The sequence below is a fragment of the Rhipicephalus sanguineus genome, chromosome 6, assembly GCF_013339695.2.
Source record: "Rhipicephalus sanguineus isolate Rsan-2018 chromosome 6, BIME_Rsan_1.4, whole genome shotgun sequence".
Taxonomy (NCBI): Eukaryota; Metazoa; Arthropoda; class Arachnida; order Ixodida; family Ixodidae; genus Rhipicephalus; species Rhipicephalus sanguineus.
Window position 1 is genome coordinate 159,971,339 of NC_051181.1, and position 27,356 is coordinate 159,998,694.

The 27,356-nt window shown below is 46.5% G+C and overlaps 1 protein-coding gene across 1 annotated transcript in view; it reads right to left on the reverse strand.

Annotated features, from left to right (window-relative positions):
- Positions 1-3,857: 3,857 nt before the first annotated feature.
- LOC119396924 (serine/arginine repetitive matrix protein 1) overlaps positions 3,858-27,356 on the reverse strand; it is a gene marked incomplete at its 5' end in the record, with an annotated part of 62,901 nt that continues 39,402 nt past the window's right edge. The window contains 6 exon segments of the mRNA XM_037664308.2: positions 3,858-4,953; positions 8,514-8,651; positions 11,132-11,341; positions 21,214-21,345; positions 25,494-25,653; positions 27,039-27,159. Of these exon segments, the coding sequence (XP_037520236.1) occupies positions 4,810-4,953; positions 8,514-8,651; positions 11,132-11,341; positions 21,214-21,345; positions 25,494-25,653; positions 27,039-27,159 (905 nt within the window).

Genomic DNA, 27,356 nt, shown 5'->3' on the forward strand with positions numbered 1-27,356 from the left:
CGCCAGGATAGGCGAGGGTGAGGCGCTCGGTGGAAAGGGTGAACATAATAGAGGCGCGCCAAGAGGGGGAGTGTCAAGGCTCAGTGGAGGTGTAACAGAGAGAGCGCTTCCGTCCGTGTGTCTTCCTTTAGTCCGTGTCCACTAGCGCTACCCTTTCAAACAGAGAGAGAGGAGGCGCACCAAAGGTGGGTGGGAGTGAGCCTGACGAAGGAGGGCATCAGCTTCGATGTTTCGACGGTGTTCGCGAAGTGTAGCTGGCCGCATTTCTTTTTATTTCACGAAGTGGACGCGAACGAAAGTCTTCCGGCAAATATATTTCAGCAGCCATTAGTCTCATCACTCGTCGCTGGTGTGTTCGGCTACAGTTGTTGGCAACCGTGGCGCATACCGATTACAAGATTGGCCATGAAACATGTTGTTGTAGGAGGAGGTGAATAGGGGAATTTACAGGTTTAAAATCGCAAGTGAAAGATGAAACTTAATTCCATGGCACAGAGTAGTTAAAAAATTATGCAGGTCATATAATTAAGACATCTCTCTTACACACACACATATATACATAGGCGTGCGCAAGGTGGTGGTGGTGCAGGGGCGTAGCCAGAAATTTTTTTCGGGGGGGGGGGGGGGGGTTCAACCATACTTTATGTATGTTCGTGCGTACGTTTGTATGTGCGCGTGCCAATATACGCAAGCAAAACTGAAAATTTTCGGGGGGGGGGGGGGTTTGAACCCCCCCTTGGCTACGCCCCTGTGGTGGTGGTGGGGGGGGGGGCAGGGGGCGCAAAGTCTGCCCCATACATTGCTTAATAGGGAGGGGAGGCACAGCGAACCTTCTCCCCCTCTGAAGGGGAACCCTGCGCACGCCTATGCATATGTATATTATATATATATACATTCTAACGAAGGCAGGCTCACCTGCCGAAGCGTTAATAAACCCGTTTCACGTTTAGCATCTTCAACTGCACCGGATCAACTTAAAACACTCGCGAACATACGTAAAAGGTGGTTGAAAAACCCACCTAAAAAAAAAAAAAAATTCTGGCGACGCCCCTGCAAGGAACATTTCGAAACTATGACAAGGAGCACACACAGCGATATTCCATGCAGGAAATTTTCTCTCTTAATTCAGAAAATTTCCACCAATTTTAGCGGAAAGTAAAAAAAAAGAAATTGGAGATATTTAGGAAATTTTACACTTGTGGAGCCATTACAACCTATCCCAGTGAGCACATCATGAGTCATGGATTCACAGTACAACACTGTCGGGACATGACCTCCGGGATGATCGTAGGGTCTAAAGTTCGACTTCTACGTCGTGTTTATGGATCCCATAATCACTTCTGCCGCATGTAGGTCATGGGGCTCCAAGATCTATTTTTTATTCAGAGCGTTGCTTCAAGACAAGGTGTTTGAAAACGCGTATATAAGCTCCTCAGCGCACAGCGATGCATCGAGGCCATGAACAGCCCTTATAAGGCGTATCTGTTGTTCCCGACATTTGCTTAAGGTTAACATTTTCAGGGGTGCAACAGCCGAAATAGGATTTGGAGCCATTTTTTGGAGCAGCAAAATGTTCCTTTTGGAGCACAAAAGTCCAAATTTGGAGCAGGTTGCGAAAAGAAGACCTGAATTTTTTAGCCCGAAATCCCAAATTTGGAGCAGTATAACAAAGAAGACTTACTTTTAGAAAAGAAAACAAACATACGTAAAAACCATGCAACATCAGCTAATTTGTGCACAGTGCACGTGAACACTGCTATTTCAATAAAAGCAGTGTGATGAGCCACCCCACAGTGCGAACAATGACTAAGTCCACATTAGCATTTGCAGGACCTGTCAAATAATCGACAGGCACTGGAAATGCTAATGTCGACCTGCGAACCAGGCAACCTGGAAATTTGGGAGATTTGTAAAGCAAGTGGAGGTAGTGAAAAAAGAAAACTGGCATACGCTTTTGTCTATAGTTTCTCAAGGCCGCAGAAACGCCAGCCATACACAGCAGCTCCAAATGATTGCCAATAATTTTTTAGACGTCAGCGATCATACTAGTACTCGTGATTACACGGTGCGTGCACGAATGAGTAAGGAACAAATTGTGCTGTGTCCCTGACAGCTAGTACTAATAGCCCCTTCTAAATCTGCATGCTTTTCTGCAGGACACCAGTGTAATGATGCAAAAGTGGCTTAAAAGCGTTCTGCACGCAATAATACAAGCATCAGGAAATGTGAAAACTACTGTCCCTTTCCATTGCGGTAGCAACTATATGGACTCTCTTGACGAGTTATTGCTGTCATCTCCCGTATAAAGTCCAAATTGATAACATATCCCTGTGCATAGTATGTTCTACCGTGGGTAAAAGCGCGCGAGTGCGTGTGACGAATGCGGCTGAAGCAGATATCAAACAAGCCAGCCCATCTCCATCGCTCGGAGGGCTCATGCGATAACACCACTCCGCTCTGGAAGCCTGCCATCGAAGCATAGAGGAAACGCCCCGCCCGTCTTGAACGAGCATGAAAAGACGCGAGGGGACAGCGGGGGGCCGTCGCTCGAGTAGCAACTTTTGAACTTTGATTCTGAGGGCGCGGCCGCGATCACTGGCGCTATCTCGGCAGCCATTAGCGGGTGGCTCGTATATGCTCCTACGTGCTGCACCCTCAATGCGAAGACACAGTGCAGAAAGAGCATCTTTCCCTGGAAACGCCGTATTCTCTTACACCAACGTTTCGTAGAGTTACGCGAGATCGGATACAAAAGAGTTTGCTGCCAGCCTCACTTCGTATAGCATTACAATTTGTTGCTATCGCATTCATTGCTTCGTCCTTCCGGTGAAGCTGACTTTTTTTCTTTTCTTTCGCTGGCGGTTAGGGTCTGCGCGTCTGTAGTGGATGACGATGCCTACACTGCAGATGACCAACGCAGCCTCCATTTCTCGCTCAAATTTGCGCAACTGAGAAAATTTTAAGCTAGTCGGGCATTTTCGCACAGCGTGGCACAATTTTAACAAATTTCACGGTTTTGGCTCAGCTGTTGCATCCCTGCATTTTTAACTTGCTCTTTCAGGAACATGCATAACAATGCATGTTCCTGTGACTTTTCTTGCAGGGGCATTAGGAGGTACTTTTAGAAAATCAGCTACACCCGAAATGGCGCTGGTATGTGCCGTGCCTTTGTTGTGTAAGCTCTGCGTTATTTTTCCAATTGCTCCGAGCATATTGTTAAAGGGGCCCTGCAACACTTCTCCAAGTAATCTTCGAATGGCTTCAATAAGAGTTTATTGCCTCGCGCAGTGGCGTGGGCAGAAATTTGTTTCGGGGAGGAGGGGGGCACGGGTTTGGTGCGCCACCCCCTGGCTACACCACTCGCCTCACAAATCGACTGCTGCAAAAAGTTTTTGGAATCCGTCAAGTACGAGCGGAGTAACGGGGATTTGTTGCACGCTTTAAGCGCTTTCTCTCCTTTCATAGCAGCGAGCGCGCTTAAAGCTAAGCAGGCAGGGCAAGAAGCTACGGCCATTCCTCAGTGTGCGGCTTACTTGCAGTGCGATCACCAGCGATCGTGCAGGCACGTGGTGGCATCCTGCGGTGGCCGCGATAACTATGCAGCTCACAATGCTCAAATCAGCCAATGGCCGTGGACTTCGGGTTTATGGCGTGGTCATTTGGGTTTATGGCATCATTCGTAGAGAGAAGAGCGAGCGATTTCCAGACGACTGAGAATTAATTGTAAGTTCCAGGACGTGTGCTGCACTATAAGGTTTGGCTCATATGTTCTCAGTAGCCTCGGCTACCGATCGGCAGTACTTTCTGACCACATGCTGACTGCTGGAGGGCCCCTTTAAATAAGAGAGCACACCAAAAACTTACAGAAAAACTGATTTTATTTTATGAATGCATTCATCAGCCCCCATATCTCAAATAAACGAGCGAAAAAAAAAAAAAAGACAAGAAGGTGAGGGTCTAAAGGTACAATGTGATGGCTGTGTGGCCGGATGGTCCGCTCCCAAACTGTGCAACATGTGCACAGATCCATCAAGCACTCCATCCAACCCTATGCTTTATACAAGTCTCACTTTCGCAGTTCATTTTCATCTTATAAAGTTTACACAAACAGTGGATACACCTAATAGAAGCAGCCTGCTCAGAATCCACAATGAAATCAAAATGTACCACACGTGCAAATTCTTCTCATAGAAAATGAAACATCAATTCCTAACAAACCTTGCAGTGCTTGAAGCCAGAGCCCACTCTTCCTTGAAAAAGCAGTATGTGCAGCAATGGAAACAATACATTCAGAAGTACAGCCACAAGTTCCCGAGGTCGTGTGCTCGTATCATTTAAATGTACGAAAACAATCAACAAACTTGCAACGCACTACTGAAAAGCAATGTTGCTATTGCTAATAGAAACTGGACTGCAATGATAAAGGGTGAACAACTGAGGAAGACAGAAGGCAACCATAGTCCATAATGAAAAATGTCAAACTGTACACTTGCACCACAAAGGATAACCAGACTGCATGCCCGAGTGGTGTAGAAAATTTTTTTTTGATGCACTATACATATCGTATGGCTTTGAAGAGTCAGTAATTTAATTATTGGGAACATAAACTAGACAAAGATGCCATGCACACATATAAGGGGCCTTGAAAGAAAAGCTACATGCAGAACAGATCTTTATCAACAGGTAAAAAAGAAGAAAAAAGAAAAAAAAAAGGCATACAGGATCCAACATTATGACATTCACTGTGGACATTGAGCGAGCTTCTCTTGGGAGAGGGAAAAAAAAAAAAACACCCTTCCAGCCTCTGTGTCAGTTGGCTACAAACACTGCTGTTGAGCTTCCTTGCGAATCGTCACAGGAGTGGCTGCCCACCCGGGCCTTATTCAGCGACCGCAGGGCTTTTTCACGCAACTTTCGTTCCAACTCTTCGGCATTGTTCTCTTCCTCTGACCTCTGCAAGGAAGAGTGGCTCCCCGTAAGACACTCTCTCTTAACAATGGCAGCTGCATGAGGCTGGATTTAGAGTTTTTCAACAAAGATTGTGCCTGTGAATGAATGCTTTTGGAGTTGGAAAGCCTATGGGAGATTTAAACGCCAGAAACAATCACTTGTGCCAAGAGTGCAGCAACGCACTTTGCTGGGTAACCTTTGCCTCGCGCTGAGCACAAAAAACAAGGCATAAGCTGGCTGGCAACACGGCTGAATCAACTTCAAGCGTGACAAGTGGAAAACACAGAAATGTCAGTATGTTATTGTTTTCATAACCTACACTCGGTTTATGTGCACTGAACACAAAAAGAGGAAACTCAGAAGAAAGAAAAATGAAAAGAGACAGTTATGAAGAGGACATTGATACAAGTGAGTTACTGGTGGTGTAAAAGTATACAACCTGTCCAAATGTGCAACAGAGGAGAGAGTGCAGGGAGGGAAATTAAAAAAAAATTTTTCAGTCCTAGCAGTTGTGGAGAGTGAAGAGTGCCACTATTGCATAAAGTTGCAACTAAATGTTCTTAAGTAGCCATCAGTCGGAATAGATGTGATTATGAATGTGAGGGTACCCTGATGACAATAAAAAGTTCAAATGGTAGCTTATCATACCTAGCAATGCCCATTGCCAGAGAGCATGTCTAACCAACATTTTATTTTGAGTAATATATGTTGAGCCAGAAAAGTGTGGCTGTCTCAGTGACAGTGTGCTTGTCCACTGTTGTAAGCACTGCGAATGCAATGAAATTTATTACTTTCTTTGCTTCATTTTCGTGTCTGATTGTGCACGGCCAACAATGCAAATGAAGTATTCTAACGTGCTGCTTCGAACACTTTAGAAAATTAAACAAGCCCTGAAGTAGGACTAAGGCCTGTCTAAGCAGCGACCTTCAGGAAAGGCAATGTGTGGTGCCACATTTTGGCATATACTTGCTCAATAAAATGCTTTAAATAACACATATTTAGCTGTACATGCATCTCTCCATACAACATTAATAAAAGTGCTTTTTTTCCATAGCTTCAGGAAGAAAGGCTCAACCTGGGTGTCGTCTGATGAATGGATGCATCCATTATGTATCTAGACCTGAAAAAAAAAAGGTAGTAAATTTTAAAACTTTCACCATCATTGGAAATTACTTTCAAGGGCTTGAAGATTATGGTGTTCCAATCATTGTTTCAGTTAACTAAGTAGACAGTGAAGTGCATCAATTTTCAAAGTGCTGTCACGCCTAATCTATTCAGTCCTAATAGGTTTGTTTGATGGAGGGTGTGCTTTCCTTTCTCTATCTTTTTTTGGCACTACATCTCCACGCAAGTGCCGGCACCTTCCCTGTCTAGGTCAGAATATGGCATTCCCAGCTATGATTCTTTAAAAAGCACGTACAACAGGCCACCATTCAAGCAACCATTAATGATACAAAGCTTATCGAGCATCAAGACATCAGATGACCAAAACCTTTTACTAGTGACTCGGGACACAGTTCTTTAGATGACAGCGGTTGAAGGCTTATGAGGTTTGCAGGATGACCAGCTTATAGCACTGTCAAAAAGGACCACTGCTAGTTATTTGGTTGGAGAAGAAGAAAAGAAAGAGAGTACATGGAACGACCAAAGTATCAAAAGGTGCACAGCGATAATGCCAATGCCATTTATTTACATATGTGTTTACATGCTGGCTCCACATGCCAGAAGGCCAAAAGGGCTCCGGCGTTATCTCACAAAACATTGCAACCATGACGAAGAGCTGTTGAAATGTGCTCTTGAAGGTCCAAAGGCGCATGCTATCTAAAGAGTTTTAAAGGGGTACTTACGCAGAATTTTTTTTTAAAACCTAGTTTCGTTTTCTACTGTAGCCCAATGTCTCAACATGGTACGTGCTTCTAGTCATGTGCTTGCGCGAGATATTGTGACGTTTCCATGGCCGCTCTGCACCGTGGCTCCGTTGGGGACACGCCAGCGGCCATTTTGAATGTTTTGGTGGTGCACTAGCGGCCCATTTAGGAGGTTTTGGTGCCCGACATCATCACAACTAGCCAGACTGCTGCGTGAAGTCGCTTCACACTTGCTCAGATCCGTCTCTGTATACAGGAGATTTATACGGCAGAGTAAACTCGCCTTCGAAAAATGGTGTCAGTACCCCTTTAATATTTTGGATGCACTCTGAGGCCACCAACAGATCATGAGCGCACCTCCTGGATACGCTGCGCTCTGGCCCCAAAATGAAGCTCCGATTGCTGCATGTTGTGATGCGATCCTTCTGTGTCCGTCAGTAGTGAATGCTTCCGTGGTACACTTGATCTGCTCGCTGATTGTAGCTGTGCGCACTGCTGTAGAATGGCTGTCAGTTGGGCTTGTTGGTTCATGATCTTAAGGGTTGAATCGCGCAAACGAGACAGGGACTAAAAGAAGAGACGACAACACAGAGCGCAAACTACCAACAAAAGTTTATTTCCTGAGCACACTTTTGTTGGTAGTTTGCGCTCTGTGTGTTGTCGTCTCTTCTTTTAGTCCCTGTCTCGTTTGCGCGATTCAACCCTTAAGCACTGCTGTAACCAGAGCCGCCAGCATCCCTTGCCAGAAAGCGGCACAGAAAAAGTATCCGGCAAGACGGAGCAGCAAGAATGCCCAGCAAATGAAAAAATGTGAGTTATTGTTTACGATTCGCACCTCTGGGTTGCATTATTCTTCGTCTGCGCTAGCATCCCAACACTTCCCTCACGTACTCCAAACTCAGTGTGCTACCAGGTGTACGTGTGCTATCGCGAACTCGGTTGGCGCCTTCTTGAATGAAACGGTGAGCTGTCATATCAGCCTCAGCTCCTTTTCGCAGAAAAGTAGGGGGATAAAAAAGCAGCCTGTAGGCCAAACAGATTCACTAGAGAACAATGAAAACGCAAAATGAGGCCGCCCCACGGGACGCAGCTGGTAGTAGACAAAGTGCTGCCGATGATGGTGATGGCAATGGAGGTGGTTGAGCTCAGTTGAAATAGTTGCCAGGCTCCTAGAGTCTTGCCAATCGCTGGTATATAGACTTCATTGTGGTTTTTTGAAGAACAATTCGACCTATTTTCCAGTTTTTATGGTACACACTACCGTTTGCCGAGGCTGCTATATTGTGTACAGGCTACTTCATCCAAACAAGTAACCAACACAGATAATCCAGAGAACCAGAAAATACCTACAAGAAACATATACTGCAAACATCAGCATGTAAATTTCGTAAGGGGAAACGTGGGTCTTATAAATAATTTTTAGAAGTTTAAAACCCAGGCCATAGATATTCTTGACTCTGCCTGATAATGTGTATAAAAATAGAGCATAACAAAGTTTACAACTAGGCACAGCTATTGTTCTAGCATCTCAACATCCCCAATGTATGGTAACATACCATTTTTTTTTCTTTTGGTTAACCTCCCTGCCTTTCCCCTCTCCTCTGTTTCTTTCTCAGCAAGAAAAAACCTTTGGTAATGAAGAAACGACGAGTGCGCATGAAAGAACAATACTGGTGGTTTAATTTCTCAACTGACCTCTTCAGTCACTCCATCATCATCATCATCATCGTCGTCCTCCTCGTCACTTTTCCGGCTCGATTTCCTGTGCTTCCTATGCTTCCGATGTTTCTTGTGCTTCTTGTGTTTTTTCCTCCTCTTCTTGGATCCCTCCGACTAAAAGGTAACAATAGTCAGCTATAAGAGAATTTATCGAGCAGCACAACACAGCACAAAGAACAATTGACGAATAAAAAATCTGACTGTACTATACAAGTATAACGCATATTACAGACGCCCACTCGAAAATCGTTTGAGCTAAGCGATACCTCTCAAAAAGGGGTTCTGGTGACACGACAAAGGAGTATCTGCAATCTGGTATAAGCCTTGTACAGATTTGAAGGTATCATAGCTACTTTGTGGCTGTAAAGGCACAGTTTTGAGCACAGGACAGCAAGAAGGTTATGAAGCGAGTGTAGTCAGCAAGTTCCCAGGTGGCGCTTGTATTTGATTTCAATATGCATCCAGATACTTTGACAGTAACATTATCATGACAATTTGACACAGAACATCACACAGGACATGTAGACAACTACTCCAAAGCTTCCATTTCTATGCGGTTGTATAAATTATGAAGCTTGCATCGACACCTTTCAATACCTGCTAAATGTTGATGTCAAACAAAGAGTCGTCACTATTTTTTGAGGGTCAATGACGTGCATGAACAGCGCTGCAAACAAGTTCCAAGTGGTCGTTGCCATACACGTCTGGCACCGTCTGTACGCTAAAAATAATGTGCCACATTTTGAACTCCTCCTTCCTCAGCGAGTACCATCACCCTGCAGGAATGCAGGGTATCTCTTTTGTTTCTTGCGTTGCTAACCTTCGGTTTCCATTCCAAGGTTTATTTAGACTGGCACATCGGCTATTACTTGCACATCTGTGCGTGCACAGCAGTGAGTTCGGTTGTGTCCCACAGGTGACTTATGTTGGTTTTGCTCGGAAAAAATTTACGTCTATCTAGTTTCTAATCTCTTAAAGGGTAACCACTTAATACCAGCTCATTCATTGCACAAGGGGTGCTCGTATGTACAAGCGATGCCACCGTACTGAGCAATGCTACCAAGCCTGTGCGTTTTTTTTTCTTGGTATGCACATTTTTCTGAGCCTGCTAAATAGTGAACTGCAGATTTTTCGGACACGCTTGAAAATTCGGACGCTTTCATGGCACTGTGTCACAAGCCCCATGGACGTCAATATATAAGAACGTCTGAAATTTTGGACGCTAAAACGCTTCGGCATCTGATTTTTCAGACTTTCTGGCCAAACTTCAGGTCCAAAATGCCATTAAAGCACCACCTCTGCTGCGTCTTTCTTTTTTTGAACCAGCGCTTTCATGAGTCGATCTGTTTGCGGCTGCAGCAATGTTCGAAAGTCAGCTTTGCCGCAATGCTAAACTGTTATGGGATGAAGCAGACCAAAAACCCGAAGGGGCCACTATCACGGCGCAGTGCCGCGATGTCTTTACAGACAGCACCGGAAATGCACAGGGGCGTGATGGCGGCAGACGGAATACGCGCCTGTATGACTTAATAGCTGACAACCCTCTGTGATAAGCATCTTCAGCTAACTGCTCGGTAGTGCAGGTGGCCCAGCGCCGTTGAAAGCATACTGCACACTTTTAATAGGCGACAGCCCAAACGCAAAACGCTGTTGTTCATGCTGCCTCCTTGTGTGAGACCACTAAAGGTGCCACACAGACGCGTTACCTTCACGAACGTAAGCAGTTCACTATCGCCACATGTGTGGTGTGGAACGGATCAGGCATCATGTACACTGTCATGACAAACGTGTGCATACAGTACAACGAACGCCCCGGCGTCAGCTCAATTGGTGATGTGCTGCACACAACGCATTGTTCACGTGAGCGCACGCATTATGGAAAGCCAGACGAGTCGTCCACTTTTCTGCCACAGCCTCGGTGTTCCGCACCATCGTTTCCAAACGCTCCATGCGAGAGAGCTGTAACTTATTTCCCGCTTTGCAGGTATTGGCTGCGCTCATCGCTAGATGCAAATTTGCAATTGGCGGTTGGCATGTAGTTAAGCGGAGTTTGTGGCAGGTACCGAATGTATTCGCAAGAACCTGGGCATGCACGAAAATGACTGATAAGCGCACTTGGAGGCATTGAAGCTATTTCGAATGTGGCTGTGGCAATATGACAGCTTGAGCAGAATAAATAAGCGTGAATTCGTTTTTTCGGACTGCCCATTTTCCGGACGATATCCAGTCCCTAGGGAGTTCGAAAAATTGAATATTCACTGTATATTTATCCCAAGTAACATATTATTTACTAGTAATATAACTCTTTCTCATTTTAATTTTTATTAATAGCAAATAAGTAACATACTTACATCTATTGAAAATATTTTGTCAGTACGGTCACTTTAAAAAATAAGGGTAAAATTTTTCAAGAGGTCCCTCTGAATATATTAAATATGCAATAATAATAATAATAATAATAGTAATAATAATAATAATAATAATAATAATAATAATAATAATAATAATAATAATAATAATAATAATAATAATTGACCCACTCCAAAGGGTTGCATTTGATGCAAAAAATTGACTTCTAAACAGTTAAAACTTACATCGCTAGACTCGGATTCCCTTCTCCGCTTCTTCTTAATCTTCTTTGAAGACTGCTTGTCAGATGAGATGGGAGGGCTCTTGGCCACCACTTCTACTTCTTCGTACTCTGATGAAGACTCGGATTCAGATTCAGACTCAGGCTCAGGCCTTTCCGGTCTTGAGGGCTCCTGCTTTGGAGCAGGTCGTCTCACTTCAGCGACATCTCGCTCCTGGAACAAACAGCGTCAGCACCAGTGACAAGGAGGCACATCTCGACGGCACTTGCACGAGTGCAATTTCTATACAACTGCCAATGAGCTGAGCACTTCCACCCTCCCATATTTCAAATGGAAGTATGCATGTACAAGCACAAAATGACAGGACTGTACACCCATGTAGCAACAAAAAATTGTCACCACTATATTTGCAACTACTGAACATTTTTTTAAAGCACTAATTTCTCAAAAAATGGCATATAGCCATTTTTGAGACACACCTCTGGCATGTAGGTATGTCTTATAAGCTTCAGTTTTACAAAAATATATCCTCTAGTGCTCTAAAACTAGTGACAATAGAATACAGTCGAACCCACTTATAACGATCCCAGATATAACAATCTATCAGTTATAACGACCATATTTCAGTGCACTTACAATTTTCCTATGTTACCCATTGAAAATGCGTCGACATAAAGCGAACATTTTCCAAAGCCTTCTACTTTTTCAACGAACATTTCAGACATGGTCGTGGTAAAAGTATGACTATACGAAGCGAAAAGAAAGTTAAAACAGGCCTTCTAAAGCATGAGGGAGGCGCGTGCTCGCGCATGCCTCGCTCCGGTTTAATCGCGACTAAGATATCCCCGATCTGCAAGCACCACAAGCAGATTTCAGACGCTGCGAGCGAGGTCACTCATTTTTCAGACGGTTCTACAGTGGCAGAATATCAGCGAGGAAAAAAAAAGGGGGTTGGGGGGGGACCTGGCAGCATCAAGCCTTGTGGTCAACTTTCACGCGGCAACCTTTTCTGATGCCATTCTCCGCAGCTACGACCGCCTATGATGAACCAAACAATGACTTGGAACACAAGGAGCCATAAATGCAAGACTCGATACCCGTGATAACTTTTCGTCACACAATAAAGTTCACTGCGCCCCTCAACTCGTCGACACTACAATCTGCTGCAAAGGGTATTCCGTCTTTTCAGTAACGGTAGAGAGTGGTCAATCAATGATTACGGCTTCCACGCGATTGTGGCGATGCCTTCCCGGATAAGCATGATAAAAGAAGGAAGGCGAGGTGGTGGCCGGTGATGAACGTGCCATTATGACTTATCGCCAACAACCTCATCATAGATGCACTGACAGTGAGTGCACACTGCATGTTTTATTAGGCGACAACCTAAGCGCTCCACACCTTGTCATACAGGACAGCGCGGAGACATAGGGTGCGTGTTGCTTGCAAAATGCTTGTTTTCGCAGCGTTGAACGAATACTCACTGCACCTGTGCACGGTCCGGAGTGAAGCAAGCACGAAGAACGCACAAACGCACGCAACTAGCCAGGGATGATCGGCTCCACGTGGCAGTACCACACTTCAGTTAAATTGTGTCAATTCATTGCAAAGGCGGTTTAATTCACTCGTGAGCACGCAGCAGGCATCGCTTCATGGCGCGAAAAGGCTGAACTTGTCACCAGAAGCGTTGTTAGAACTTTTTAATAAAAAATCAGAAAAAAAGCAAACAGCTTGGTCGCTAAGTGCACATTTTTAAGGGCGAGACCGTATACGAGGAACTACTGATATAACGACCACTTTTCGTGGCACTTTCGAGTTCCTTATACAGTAGACTCTTGATAATTCAAACTTTCGATTAAAACAAATCTTTAATTTTTGGTTGGCCCACTATGTTTTCAATGTATTTTAAAGCTGTTTAATTCAAACTGCCTCACTGCACAAATTCGGTTAATTCAAACTTTTTGCTTGTCCATGTCTGGAAATATCTGCTGCCTTTGTTGCTTCCAGCTGAACATTCACATTTTTCTGCGAGTAACAGGCACTAATAAAGCTGATTGCCTGCCTACAAAATGGCCAAACTAGCCGAACCTTGCGCACCAATAATCGCGTGCTGACCGAGAGGGGCAAGAAAAAAAAAAAAAAAAAAAAAAAAAAAAAAAACAAAACAAAACAAAACAAACCCCACCCCGGTACAGTCTGGCCTTGACCTATCGCGTGCCAAACGTTTCTGAAAGTCACTTTCTCTGCATTATGCCATGCGAGAAAGCGTCCTAAAAATTAGAGGGGGCTAGCAACTGTCGTGGGACGCATCCCATTTCGTCCCTTAATTACACATCCATGTGTGCCTTCTATAATAACGAGTTGCCAGTATTATCGCTGATGTCTAAAAATTTTACTGGCGATCATGCAGAGCTGTGTATGATGTTGCTGCGGCACTGAAAGACAAACATCGCAGTGTTTGTTGGTGTGTTGCCCTGAGTCATATTTATGAGAGCTTCTAATAATTCAAACTTCTGATAATTCAGATAAAATCCTGAGGTCCCCTTAAAGGGACACTAAAGGCAAATAACAATTTATGTTAGAGTGAAAGCCCAATGTATGACAACTTCTAAAACGGCAATATTATCAACAGCAGTGCCCTACTTACCGAGAAATTAAGGGGAGACACTGGTCTCGAAACGAAAAGTTTTATTATTGGAGATATTGTAATGAAATTGGGTGTGTATATGTATTTCTTCCTCCTGTTTTCAAAAATATAATTAGTTTTCATGTACTTCAGTTAGTTATCAAATTGTGAGAGCATAAGTGAAATCTAATTAGGTAATTTCTTACGGGTCATTAAGACACTTTCCCTCAGTATTTTTAGGTTCTGTTTAAGATGCAGCTGTAGCCAAAGACCTGCCATGTGGAGCTATGCTATTTATATTGTCACTGAGATATATCATCATATAAGAACTTTCAATTGTATTGACATTGTGTAATCTTGAAATGCAATTAGCTCACATTATTGTTCACAAAATTTCATATGTTCATCTTAGCCACAAAAAAATAGCATAGCTCCACAGTCCTATTTCTTACGAATTCAACGGTATAAAATTTATCAAAATTACCTTACAAAAACATAATGAAAAGATCCGTAAGGCTGGTCAAGTTGGCAAAAAATGTGAAGCTGAGAAAATCGCGTTTGAAGATTGACACGCACTGTATAAATTTCTAAAAGGAACCTTTAACCATAAATTTTATTCACATGTTCCCCATCTGTTTCCCTTCAAAACAAAACAGAAAGTGTCTTGTTCCACCCAAGGAATCATATCTAAAAAAATTTTCCAATGTGCAAAGCATGATCAAAACCCCACCATGACAAGCGGCTGGGGGGTTCTGGAAAAGCCATGGGGTATGAGGCTCAAGCGACTGGCTGCTCATGTCTTTTCAGTCTTTAGGAAGAACCTTCTAGATGTTAGGCAGCATGTTACCCTGGGTAATAGGTTGCTATGCTTGAGAGAATACCTTCAAAGTAGTCCAGGACTGTAATCTTCAGTTGCACCCGTTTTGTGTCTCCTTGCAAGAGTCTTTTTTGTGTTGGTGCTCTTCAGATGAGTTGCATTTGCCTTGCGTAAACGCAGAGAGTCTTTTTCTAGGCTGTGGTCCCAGGGCACAGCCGAGACAAAAGTTTGAGTAAACAACATGGTCAATTACAAGGCCAGTGTAGAGCTCAATGATGCAGCCCACACCTATGTGTGAGCTCCGACCTCGCGTCATCCATGAGCCGTCGAACACAACATCGATGTTCCCTATGGGGTTCAGGAAGTCTGTATACAGCTCTTTTATTACTGCCACACTAGCAGCTTCACTTTCAGTCGCTGTGTTTTCGCAGGCTTTCACTAAACTTTTTAGGTGTCCCTGAAACGTCTTGTGGTGCAAGCCTCGGTGCGAAAGGTTCATACACGCACAAAAGTCCGAAAGGGCAGTAACACCTTTGCCTATCATCTGTATCCCCTTCATGGCCCTCATGTTGACTTCGAAGGGAGTGATGGTGGCAGTTCCGCTCACTCTCGGAGAAGAAAATTGCTTCTTCTCGAAATCACAACTGCTGCAAGAAAAAATAAGCTTTACCGCAAGGCCGTACTCCTTGTCCGTTGCCTTCCTCGCGCTGAGACTTTTTGCGTCGCATTTGTCGCACTTCGCTTGTGCAAAAAAGTTATTCAAAACTTTCATATCGACGAGCAAAAAATCGGTCCCGGCGTCACCGGTCTGGCACTCCGCGCTTACTCCAAGAAGGTCGAACTTGCGCTGGGTAGCCGACTTTCCAGACAGAACGGTCTTCGTTTGCGCCGATCTCTCAACTCGCTGCGCCTGCTCCGCCGTTGAGTAGTACGCGGCATCAACCCGAAGTGTTTCGCTAGTCGAACTTGGTCCCACGGTGTCGTCAGTTGAAGTTCCCGGCAGGTCCAAAGGGTCCGGCCGCGACTCCAACTCCGCTGCCGACGGTGCACTTGTAGCCGGCGCCTTCTTGTTCCAAGCCCGTTTTTTACGGCTTCCAAAAGCTCGTTGCGTCGATGGTTTCAGACGAGAGTCTCCAGGCATCTCGATCGCGTGGAAAAACTACCGGCACAAAGTAGAGACACGGTCCGTCGAGAAACACGCACGATCGCAAAAGCAGGCGCACACAAACGGACAGCCACGGCGGAGAACCAAACACAAAGAAAAAAAAAATGACGTGTCGGTCGCGCCAGCCAATGGGAGACTCGGAAAGGCGCGCTTGAAAAGCGCGCCGCGTGAGAGCCAATCAGTGGCCTGGAAACGACCTTCAGAAAACCCGCGACGGCGGCCGTTCTGCTTGAGCGACGCCATTTTGAGATGGCGCAAAATGTGCACAAAGAAAACAGCTTCAAATCTAGCCCAAGATGGCGGCGCTCGGCCCGCTGCAACGCTCATGGCGCGCGCGGGAAGTTCGAACAAATTTCGTCCTTTTGGGGACATTTTAGTGCTGCCGGGGTGCTTTGAAAGCCGATTTTATCGCGTTTCCCGACCGAATTTAGCGTTAGCAATTTGAGAGTAGGTGCTCAGAAGTACAAACGCCTCGAAAATAAGCTTTGCGAAAAATCGATTTTTTGACCATTTTTGACCGTTCCAAGACCCGCGTCTCCCCTTAAAGGAGTGGTGACACAAAAATTCGGACACAGTTTGACTGTTGAATCACACTAATGGGTGCATATAGGTGCCATCTGTACAATATCAGCCACAAATACAGCCTAAAAGGTATTTTAATTGAGTTTTGAAGTTCGTGAAAGTGCCGGATCGGAAATATAAGCAAAAGACGATGAGGTCACCGAGTGGATACCACGTACGTCACGAGTTCTGGCCGGGTTACCGGAGGCGTGTACGAGACCGACAAAGCTGGTAGCGACACCTGATGATGCGTAGCCTAACCAAAGACCTACAATATAACATCGCAGGGACTTACCCGCTTACTGATTCTCTGTAAAGCATTTGCAGTGAGATAATTAGCAACTCACAGTATTCTCATTGCTTTTTTTCCCGACAAGAACTACAACGCGACGGGAAAAAATCGAAAAAAAATTATTGTAGTTGGACAAAACGCCACAAGATGTCGCTACGGGCTCCGCAGTTTTACGCAGTTGCTGCTGCTGCTGCAGCCGTCAACAGCTCCGGTAACCAGGTGCCCGCAAACGATAGGAAGTCTACAGACGAACTAAAGCTCTCTGCTGCCGGGATAATATTGCGTAGTGGACAGATAACTGCTTCGGCGTTCCGACGTGCGTACGTGGGATTGGTATGCCTTGAGAACGCGGCGTTCCCCGATGTAAATACGAGTCAGTAAAGCGTACATCACGTCATTTGCATGTTACGCATAAACACTGTTACAGAGCGCCAATGTTGTGATTTCAATGCTTCCTTCGTCACTTCTCATCCTGCTACTTTAAGAATGATCGGAGCAAAAATGTTTCAGCACGTCTAATGCTGCGGCTACTCCAAGCCTGGCGGAAAACGTCGCCTCAGTTGGACAACGGCTACAAGAACAAAATCGCAGCTACCGGCGAGATTCGCAAAGTGAATCGAGCTTCTCTTACTGATTTTTGCACTCCTGCCAGCTCTTTCGTCCATCGCCGCACTATATAAGCAACGTAGTTTGACAATCGAGGAAACAAGCACTCGCAACGCTCAACTCGCAAACGAAACAGCAGCACTGACAACATAGCAGAAGCTGGCCAGTGACGTCACTGGTTCTCGCGGTCTTGTTTACCAAGTAGACCATCTACGTCACGGGGCTACCGAGTGCTCTTCGAAATCGAAACTGCCTCCGGTCGTAACATACGAGCATATAATTAAACATTCGTCTCGCGCTGGGGCAAATGAGTTTCGTTGCCGCTATTATCGAGTCAGTAGCCATTGATTAAGAGCAAAAAACAGAGGTTCACAAATTTTCTGTCACCACTCCTTTAAGCTAAATGTATCACATGACGAGCGCCACGAGTGGGACATTTTCGAAGTGATCCCGATGACGTAGGGAAGTCGGCCTACAATAAATCACTAGTAATCAAACTAGCAGCAGTAAAAAAAGAACATTCCGAGCATCAAAAGACGTAATAAAATGCTGTTTGTTCGTTTCCGCTTGATTCATGGAAAACAAAACCTCCGTGGCGTTGCCATGGGGAACGGCGCGCGTGGTTCAAAGGTTCCGTTTTCGCCGAGCTGTGCCTCGCCCGTCTCAGTGGTAGTTTCGGGATCGCGTACTGCCGTGCGTGTTTTGCGCGCTCGTGAAGGTCGCTCTGACAGAAAGTTCGACAAAATGCCGCATGCGTGTGATATTGCCGGATGCTCGAATGGTGCACAACGCCAGTGCTGCAGCAAGGAAACCGGTGTGTCTTTTCACTGGGTGCCGCGGAATGAACCCTTACGCTCGAAGTGGCTTAGTGTCATGCCATTGCGCCAGTGTGCTTAACAGTCAAAACCTCTGCGTGTGTGCTCGCTGCACTTTCGTACTGAGGATTATGAGACCAACCGCAACTTGGTGACGGCTTTGAATGTGCCCATCCGAGCAAGTCTTTGCCGCAGCGCCGTTGTTGCTACTGTGGGTCCCGCTACTTCCGCTCGGCTGCTACTAGTGTCGGCGGCCGCGCAGTAAAAGCGGGCAACGTTGGGCATGGCAGCAGTGACGTATGAGAGTCGTATTTTCAGGCGGGAGATTTGAAGCGCGCTAACGCGATGCGGACCACTAAAAACGTGATTTTATTTCAAACTAAGCACTTCCTTGGCACAAAAGCAGCGCTACGAGGTTTCTGGACCGCTATTTCAACAATCAACGTCGACATAATATTTGCCTTTAGTGTCCCTTTAAGTTTGAATTATCGAGAGCCTACTGTAGACGGGTTTTACTGTACAGTCGAATCTCGTTAATACGTACCCGCTTTAAGCGTACTAACGGTTAAAACGTAGTTGCGACGAATCCCCGACCGAGTCCCATAGAGCCCAATGCATTCGCTGACCGCTTAAGCCGTAGTGGTTCGCCCTATGCCTACCGGTTAGTGCGTACCCTGCGTACCGCGATAACTTTTTGTTCCATAAAATTTTACTGCGCCGCTCAACTTCCCGACGCCAGAATGTGCCGCCAAAGGTCTTCCGCCTTTTTGAGAAGTGCGCTGATCAGTCGATCCCCGATCCCGACTTCCGCGCGATTGCGGCGACGCCTTTGCGGGTAAGCATCGGGAAAGAACGAAGGTGAGGTGGCGGCCACCGACGAACGCGCCGACATGACTTATCGCCGACAACCTTATCACAATAAGTATCTTCAGCTATCTGCTCGGGCACGCGTGCGGCGCAGCGCTGCTTTTTAAGCCTACTGCACGCTTTTATTAGGCGACAACCTGAACGCGATGGGCCGCCGATCGCTGCCGCTTCGCTGTGCGCGGCCGTCTTCAAGGCTGAAGTTGAATTAATGGCACAAATGCTCGGACAGGGACCAAGAACTTCAGCGATGTACCAACTAGCCCGACAGCAAACGCTACTAAGCCGTCATCAGGCGCGCACCGCTTTGTAGAAGCGAAAGCAGATCGCTGTTGCGTAGTTAGCGTTGCGGGCGCCGAGAAACCTCGCTGCATTGACGCTATCGCAATAAACGCACGTGTAAGATACAGCAAGCGTAGCGCGGGTGTAACCATACTGCACGCTTTTATTAGGCGACCACCCAACGCGCCTCCGTCCGCTGCCAGGACCGCTAGAGCATCGTGGAGGGCGCATCGCTTGCATGAAGCTCGTCATCGCTGCGTTAACCGAACAAGCTACTCGCCGCATCTGTGCACGATCTGGAGCGAAGTAGGTACGAACAAGATTCCCACGATAAATGCGCGCGTGCGGCACAGCAAGCGGCCCGGTAGTGACGGCGTGAGCCGAGTAGGCGACGCGCTGCACACAACTAGCCGGGAGGCGATCGGCTCCACGCGGCCGTACCACGTTTCACTGGAACTGTGTCAGTTTTCGTTCAGTAGCAGATCGCGGTTAGATGCACGCACATATGCCGCGGAAAGCAGACACTGTCCGTTCTGTCGCTATGTCGGTCACTGCGTTGACCGCGTATCCCGGACCCTGCAATAGTTTCGAAATGCTCTTCGGCGTCGCCACTACGCGCTATCGGGCGGCCGTGCGAGTGTGCAAGGATCTTTTCTCCACTTTGGCAAAAAGAAAGAAAAGGCTTTGCGATGGGTACTTTAGGCAATATTTGCTGTGGCACTCTATTTATTTGCTGGCGGCGATGGCGTACGCTAGGAGATGCAAATTTGTACTTGGTGTTTAATGCGTACTACCGTTTAGTGCGTAGTTATGCCGCGTTCCCGGCAGGTACGTATTAACGAGGTTTCACTGTATGTTGTCATTCAAAATCCAGTGCTATGAATGATGCGTTTAAAAAAAAATAATGCATTCAGCTCTGTTACAGAGAATGGTGTGTAGGAAACGCTCTCTCACATTTAGTATAATACACTACCAACTACAGTTGAACTCCTTTAAAAGACACACACACCGGGGAGCCCTTCTTGTCCCTTATACAGTCGCTAACCGATTTTTTGGACTAAAAATATTCGGACTTGTTGGATCTTTCGGACTTTATAAATGCACCGTCAAGGTTCCCATAGAACTAATGCATTTTCGTGACAGATTTTTCGGACAAATTTACGTCCGAAAGTGTCGGAGGCCATGCCCGCTGTTCCTTCGCTGCCAAAACGCTTTAGGGGACGCTACTTTTTCAGTCAGCCTTATCGTCATCATTACTACGTGGGTAGTTTTTTTCTGCGTTTGTTTTTGTAGTTGTCATTTTGCATGTGGATGTGTTGGTGGTGTGTCAAGCGTGTTTTTAAGATGTCGTGCGCGTCCAGATTTTCACTGCTGTTGCAGTTGCTCAGTGGTTATGGTGCTTAGCTGCTGACCTGAAGCACGCGAGTTCGATCGTGGCCGTGGCGGTTGCGTTTCGAGGAGACGAAATGCTGGAGGCCCGCGCACTGTGCATGCAGGTTAAAGAACCCCGGCCCTCCACTACCTTGTCATTAAATCCCACAAACCTACCAACCGAGATGTTGTGTGCATCTTTTTGCGTCCGGCTTTGAATTTTGTGTGCTTGGTGCCATGGGGCCATCTCCTGTGCCGCCCGCGACGGTTGGTGGCAGCGATTGCCAATGCGCTGACGTCACTTTAGTCCAAGTACAACCAAATCTGCTCGTGCCCAAGCGTAGCATGAAGTAGGACATTATTGGAGATTTTTTTTTAGGCTGCTCAAATCCAAGTAAACTTCATTTTCATGTCCTAACAACGTTTTCAGACTGTTCGATTTTTCGGACTATTTTGTGGTCCCCGCGAGTCCGGAAAATTGGTCAGCGACTGTATGAGATGTCTCTTGTAAGCAGGGCACCACGTTCTCATTTTATGATCCACCCCTATTTTAATGTAGGAGCACTTGTGTCGCTTATACTCAATTGTCTGTTACGTCAGTGTCTCTCATAAAGGGGGTTCAACTGTACAAACTTTTATTTACAGGCCACAATTAAACAGAATGCAAGCAAGTGGTAATGTCCATTTACCCGTGATGAATCATGATCTCTGCCAGTGGGCTGGCTCTTCCTGGCCGGTGGGGATGATGCTTCCTTAGGAACCTTCTTCCTGTATGGAGACAAGTTGTGCTGCCGTCGGCTACCGTAGTCTGGAGGTCTCACCTAGGTACAGACATTTTTGAAAGAGGTTAGCACTACAATACATTAACACTAGTCTGCTTCATTCAATCCCAATTCTCAGTGCACGATTCCCCAATTGAGTCACCTATCAATGCACACAGTATGACAGGATCCTGAAAGTGTTCTGCATGGCATGTTGCTCAAAGAGTTCAAGATTGAAATTCTGGTTGAAGCAAAGGATGCAAGCAGTAAACACTAGGCTTGTGCAAATATTCCAGCAGTTCGAAGATTCGAACGAATATTACAGTATTCGCATTCGCTTCAAAAGGAATTTAAACTCTTCTAAATTTCGACGTATTCGAAATGAACGAATCAGCACATATAAGCTAGAGTCACTGTATATGCTACCTTTAGGTAGCAGAGTTGCGCATCTGTCTTCCAACGCCGCTAGCAACCATGCATGGCGGAGAAGCTGCCGCTTGGGCCAATTTGTTTATTTCTCGACGCCGCCGCTGCAGCGAGCTGAATTAACACTAGCCATCGACAGCCAATGTTTATCGTCGGTTTTCGACACGCCAGACAGGTTAATCGGCGACACGGTAGGCATGTCGCCTGCAAAAACGAAGTGCGACTTCACTGCACAGCTGTGGTTGCTAGCCGGACCTATGCGCAACTCTGCTACCTAAAGGTAGCATATACAGTGACTCTAATATAAGCAGCATGTAACCTCCCTGTAAAGATGGTTTTACTGCAGCGCAGCGGTGCCATGCCATGAATACACCTTTCCAGGGAAAATCCGCACTGCCGCGAAGCCCCACTTCAAGGTTAAATGATCAAAGTAACGTCACACCAATTCATTTTTTAAGTTTAAAAGTTTGCTATACCGGCTCATTTGCTCTAAGTAGAGAAAATTTTAAAATGTAGCGTATTTTACACCTTATCACTTGCATTCTACCGAAAGTCAAATCCCGCTACTATTCGAAGTTGCTTCCACTTCCCCTTGAACCTAAAAGAATGACATTTGCACATGCCTTGCTTAAATTTTAAGAAATACAGTATAGACCGCTTATAACGTCAGTCGCCAGAGTCGCGAATATCCGCACTATAACCAAAACAACCTTCTCCAAAGGCTGCACTTGCGCAAAACGTGTTAAGCATGTAGCCTCGTGTGTCCGATAATAGACATATGCGATTTGGGGCGCTTACAACCACTTATATCTCCGAATGTTCAAAAATTAACCACCAAAGACCCACATTGCCAACGAAATGAACACGGGGGAAAAAAGCAAACAAAACAAAGTGCCATCATGGCAATTCGCCGACTCCGTTTCACGCCACCTCGACGTATGCGCATTACACAGACCGAATTAATCATGACCGAATTTTCACGTGCTGAGCGGTACCGATCGTTTGATTTCACAGGCGCGCATGCGATGTCCAAGACATTGCAATCGAATCCAGAACCACCATTCGAGAGTTGCATGTGCCAACCATGCCCTCGTTTTCATTAACGATATGATTCCCTTCCCTTCAAGCGCAGCCATCGCAAAAAGTTTCGCTGATTCCGCACGAAACCGCAACCGCTACCGAAAAGCAACCAACGCTGATTAGGCCTAGCCTGCAGTTCAGCATGTTGTCGCGGGAAGTTTGTCCAAGACAACATGAAGATCGGACGTCGAAAAGATTGCACTCAAGCAATAACCCAAGAACAGCGCACGTGATACGAAGTTTGTGTTCGCGGCCGGGAGATCAACGGCGACAAAAGCCCGCCAAGCTCGTTCAAGTCCGCGCACTGGCAGAAAAGGCAAAAGCTCGCGTCATGGAGTCGCAAAACTTTTCAATTTGCGGACGAGGTAGCAAACGTGATATCTGTAGCAAGTGTGATAATGATGACGCTTTTCCAGACAGGAAACTTACCTTAAAGCGTACTTGATGAGGAGGCGATCGTACGTTCAACGCGCTGCCGGCAAGCGGCCGCGGAGCCTTGCCAGCCTTGCCGCCGCCGGTGCAAAGGCTACTCCGTCGCCTAGGCAACCACCATCCTTCCCCATTCGGCGAGCCCGCACAGCGCTGCCGCGGTCTTTTTCCTCCCTCTGCCCCTCGTTCATTCACTGTGCGTGCCCTCACCCTTCGTAACGACCTCGTCGCTCCCTCCCCAGCGGTGTACCTCCTTTGAGAACCGCACTCGCTACCGCGTTTGTCAGAAATATTTTCCCGCAACCGCATTATAAACGGTATTTCATCCTGGGGAACTGTGCAATAAGCAGTATGCGTATACATGCGGTTCTATGGGAGGGTAAACGGGAGTCGAAGAAGACCGCATTACAGTCGAACCCATTTATAACGAACTCAAAAGTGTCGTGAAAAGTGGTCGTTATATCAGTAGTTCGTTGTGTATGGACTCGCCCTTAAGAACGTGCGCTAAGCGGCCAAGCCGGTTTTTTTTCTGTGCACTTTCATTAAAGTGCTGACAACCCCTCCGGTGACAAGCTAAGCCTTTTTGTGTCGTGAAGCGATGGACGATGCGTGCTCACGAGTGAATTAAGCACCTTTGCAATTAACTGACACCGTTTCACCGAAGCGCGGTACCGCCACGTGGAGCCGATCATCCCTGGCTAGTTGCGTGCAGTGCGTCGCCTACTCGGCTCGCGGAGTCAATGCCGGGCCGCTTGTATGGCATATGCGCGCATTTGTACGTTCTTCATGCCTGCTTCACTCCAGACCGTGCACGAGTGCGGCGAGTAGCCTGTTCGTTCAACGCGGCGAAAACAAGCATTTTGCAAGCAACGCGCACTCTACGTCTCCGCAATGCTCTCGCGACCCTGCACGACGATGCGTGCCGCACTTGAGTTGTCACCTAGTCAAACATCAAACACGCAGTACGCGCTCGCTGTCAGATCATCGACGTTTCTTGGTGCCCGCGCCGCTCAACAACAGCGAGCTGCTTTCGTTTCTACAAAGCGACGCGCACTTTAAGGTGGTCTCGCATGACGCGGCGAACTTACGAACGGCAGCATGGCGCGCTCTCAATCGGCACAGTGTACGGCGTACGCCACACGCGCAGCCGAGCAGCTATCTACAGATGACTGTTATAAGGTTGTCAGCTTTAAGTCATAATGGCACATTCATCGACGGCCGACACCTCGCCTTCGCTCTTTTCTGATACTTTATCCGTGAAGGCATCGGCGCAATTGTGCGGAAGTCGTCAATCACCGATCGACCGGTCTCTGCCGTTACCAAAAAGACGGACAACCTTTTGCGGCACATTCGACAAGTTTAGGGATGCTGTGAACCTTCATGCGATGGAAAGTTATCGCGGTTATCACTTCTTGCATTTATGCCTTCTTGCGTTCCAAGGCATCGTTTGGTTCATCGTAGGTGGTCGTAGCTGCAGAGAACGGCATCAGGAAAGGTTACCGTGCGAAAGCTGACTGCAAGGCTTCATGCTGCCTCCTATCGTTTTTTTTTGTTCCCTCACTGCCATTCTGCCGCTGAAGAAAAGGGCTGGAAAGTGAGGCACCTCGCTCGTAGCGTCCGAAATATGCGTGCGGTGCTCGCCGATCAGGGATATCTTAGTCGCGAGTAAACTGGAGCGGGGCACACGCGAGCGCGCGCCCCTCTCACGCTTTAGAAGGCCTGTTTTAACTTTTTTTCGCTTCGTATGCGCCATATTTTTACCGCGACCATGTCTGAAGTGTTCGTTGTAGAAGTAGGAGGCTCTGAAAAATGTTCGCTATATGTGGACGCAGCTTCAATGGTTAGCATTGAAAAATTGTAAGTGCACCCAAATATGGTCGTCATAACCGGGTTCGACTGTATAACCGGTCCTGCACTATATGCGGTTACATTATAAGTGGTCTGCACTGTATTGTGCAGGTTAGTTGGGTCATGACAAATATGCTCATTTTTCTTTATAATATGTGATATATACTATTCGAATTCGTTTCGAAATTATTCGACCAAATCACTTATCACCATGCCATGGAAAAATAATCCTTCACTGCTGTTCTGCATACGAGTGCGTATAGGGCCGACATACAGTTTGAAAATGACTATGTCCTGTCTGTGAGGTGTTGACAGGCACGAAAAACTATAGAAATGAATTGGTAAACTTGATAAAGTCGATAAAATACACAACTGTCCAATGTGCCATAGCCATCACGAATAACTATCGCAGTAACGGAACTCACCGGCCTCTCAGGAGATGTAAACTCTGATGATGAAGAACTTGAGCCTGATTCATCCTCAGGAGGGGCCCCTTTCCTGCGTGGTGGAGGCTCCTCTGCAGATGACGAAGACGACGACGACGCTGAGCGCACTGGAGCTCTTGGCTTTCTTTGTTGATGACTGCTGCAGAAAAAGAATATGGTAACATGGTTAAGGAAGTAACTATTACGGTGTGTAAAAATGAGATCCCAAAACATTTTGACCCATGGGAAGTTAGGAACCATAATCATAATAACTGCTGGGGTTTTACGTGCCGAAATCACAATATAATTATGAAGTACAGTCGCCAACTGTTTATTCGGACTCAGCGGGAACCGCCGAAAGCACCTTTATTGGCCCAGTGGCCGGAAAAACTTGTCAATGCACGTCTGCACACAAGCACGCTCTAGCATGCACAGTCGGCCTGTATTTCAGCCGGTGTTTGGCATTGCTGTAGGTCAACAATAGCACTGTTACGGCCTGCACTAAATCCGCATTTGATAACTGTGGTGTGGGCGACACGTCATCGGAGTCACTGTCCACCTGCTCTGGTTTGAGGACATGACAGACGGTCTCATCATCGCCCAACTCGGTGAAAACTCCTGAGCAACATCAGATTGAGGTCAGCCGCCTTCCACCTGGCGAATAATCACTGCTTTTTTCGCCATCGTCAGTGCCTTGTAGTTGCCACGTTTCTTTACCGACAGCGCAGATGGAATGCGTGGTGTCAGAGCCATTTCAGCAGATCGGGCCTTGCACGCCAAGCAACAAACAAGAGAGCAAGACACCAAGCACAAGATGCACATCAGGCCTAGCCGCAGAAACCACTGACAACGTAAACCCTCAAATGCCAAAAGGGAATGATGACGGGCTACTTCATGCTGCAGCACTTGTGGTGTAGTTCTCTCTTTGTCTGTGTCGTACAGGCGGTTGTTCTCAAAAGCCTCAACAAGCCGACTCTGAGCGTGGCTTGGCTTGGCCTGCGGTTTGGCCGTAGTAACCGTTCAATGGATACTCGACCGGCTAAAGCCAAAAGGCAACCATTGCATGTGGCCAACAAACATAGCCTTTGAGATTGGCTATTGTAATTTCGGCGTGGATTTTTACGATGGCACGTCCTCCAGCCATAGCCAGTGCAACCTTTCAGTGCTGGAAACCTAGCCAATATATTGTAAACATTGTTGACAACATGTCACGGCGTTCGACATTGCACTTGATCAGCTAGTCAGAGTCCGAAAAATCAACGGCGCACCGTAGGGTGGACCGAATTTCCGGTTGCCAGTTTACATTGCTTCAATGGGACGAGTGGCGGTGCCATGAAGGTGTCTCAATAAATGAGCACGTCTGAATTTTCAGCATCCGAATAAACGATCAGCGAGTGTACTCCGGATTAATTTTGACCACCTGGGGTTCTTTAACATTGTTTTACCAACTTTTAATGCACACAGCAATCAAATTAGTGCCTCATTAACAGAACCATGTCTTGGGTACAAAATGTATGGATTAAAGCCACAAATAAAATTCCTCACATGTGATGGCTGTTCTGCGGATGTGCTTGCCGTGCTGCATCGGCATCTCTGTACCGCTCCACAGGTTCAGGTGGACTGCGAGACCTCCTGGCATGACTTCTGGAATGCTGAGCCATGGTACCTACAAGCAGAAGTGGTGCGCAAGAAAAATAATCTGGAAAACTTTAATCTCACATCGTTTCAATTCTACTGAAAGAAGTCCCATGACTACATACACTTGCACGAGAGCTTGGAATGCACAAAATTAAATTCACTCTAGCGGCTTCCCTAGGGTGAAATATGAGAACTAGTAATGACAGCAAGCATAGGTCTCAAGTG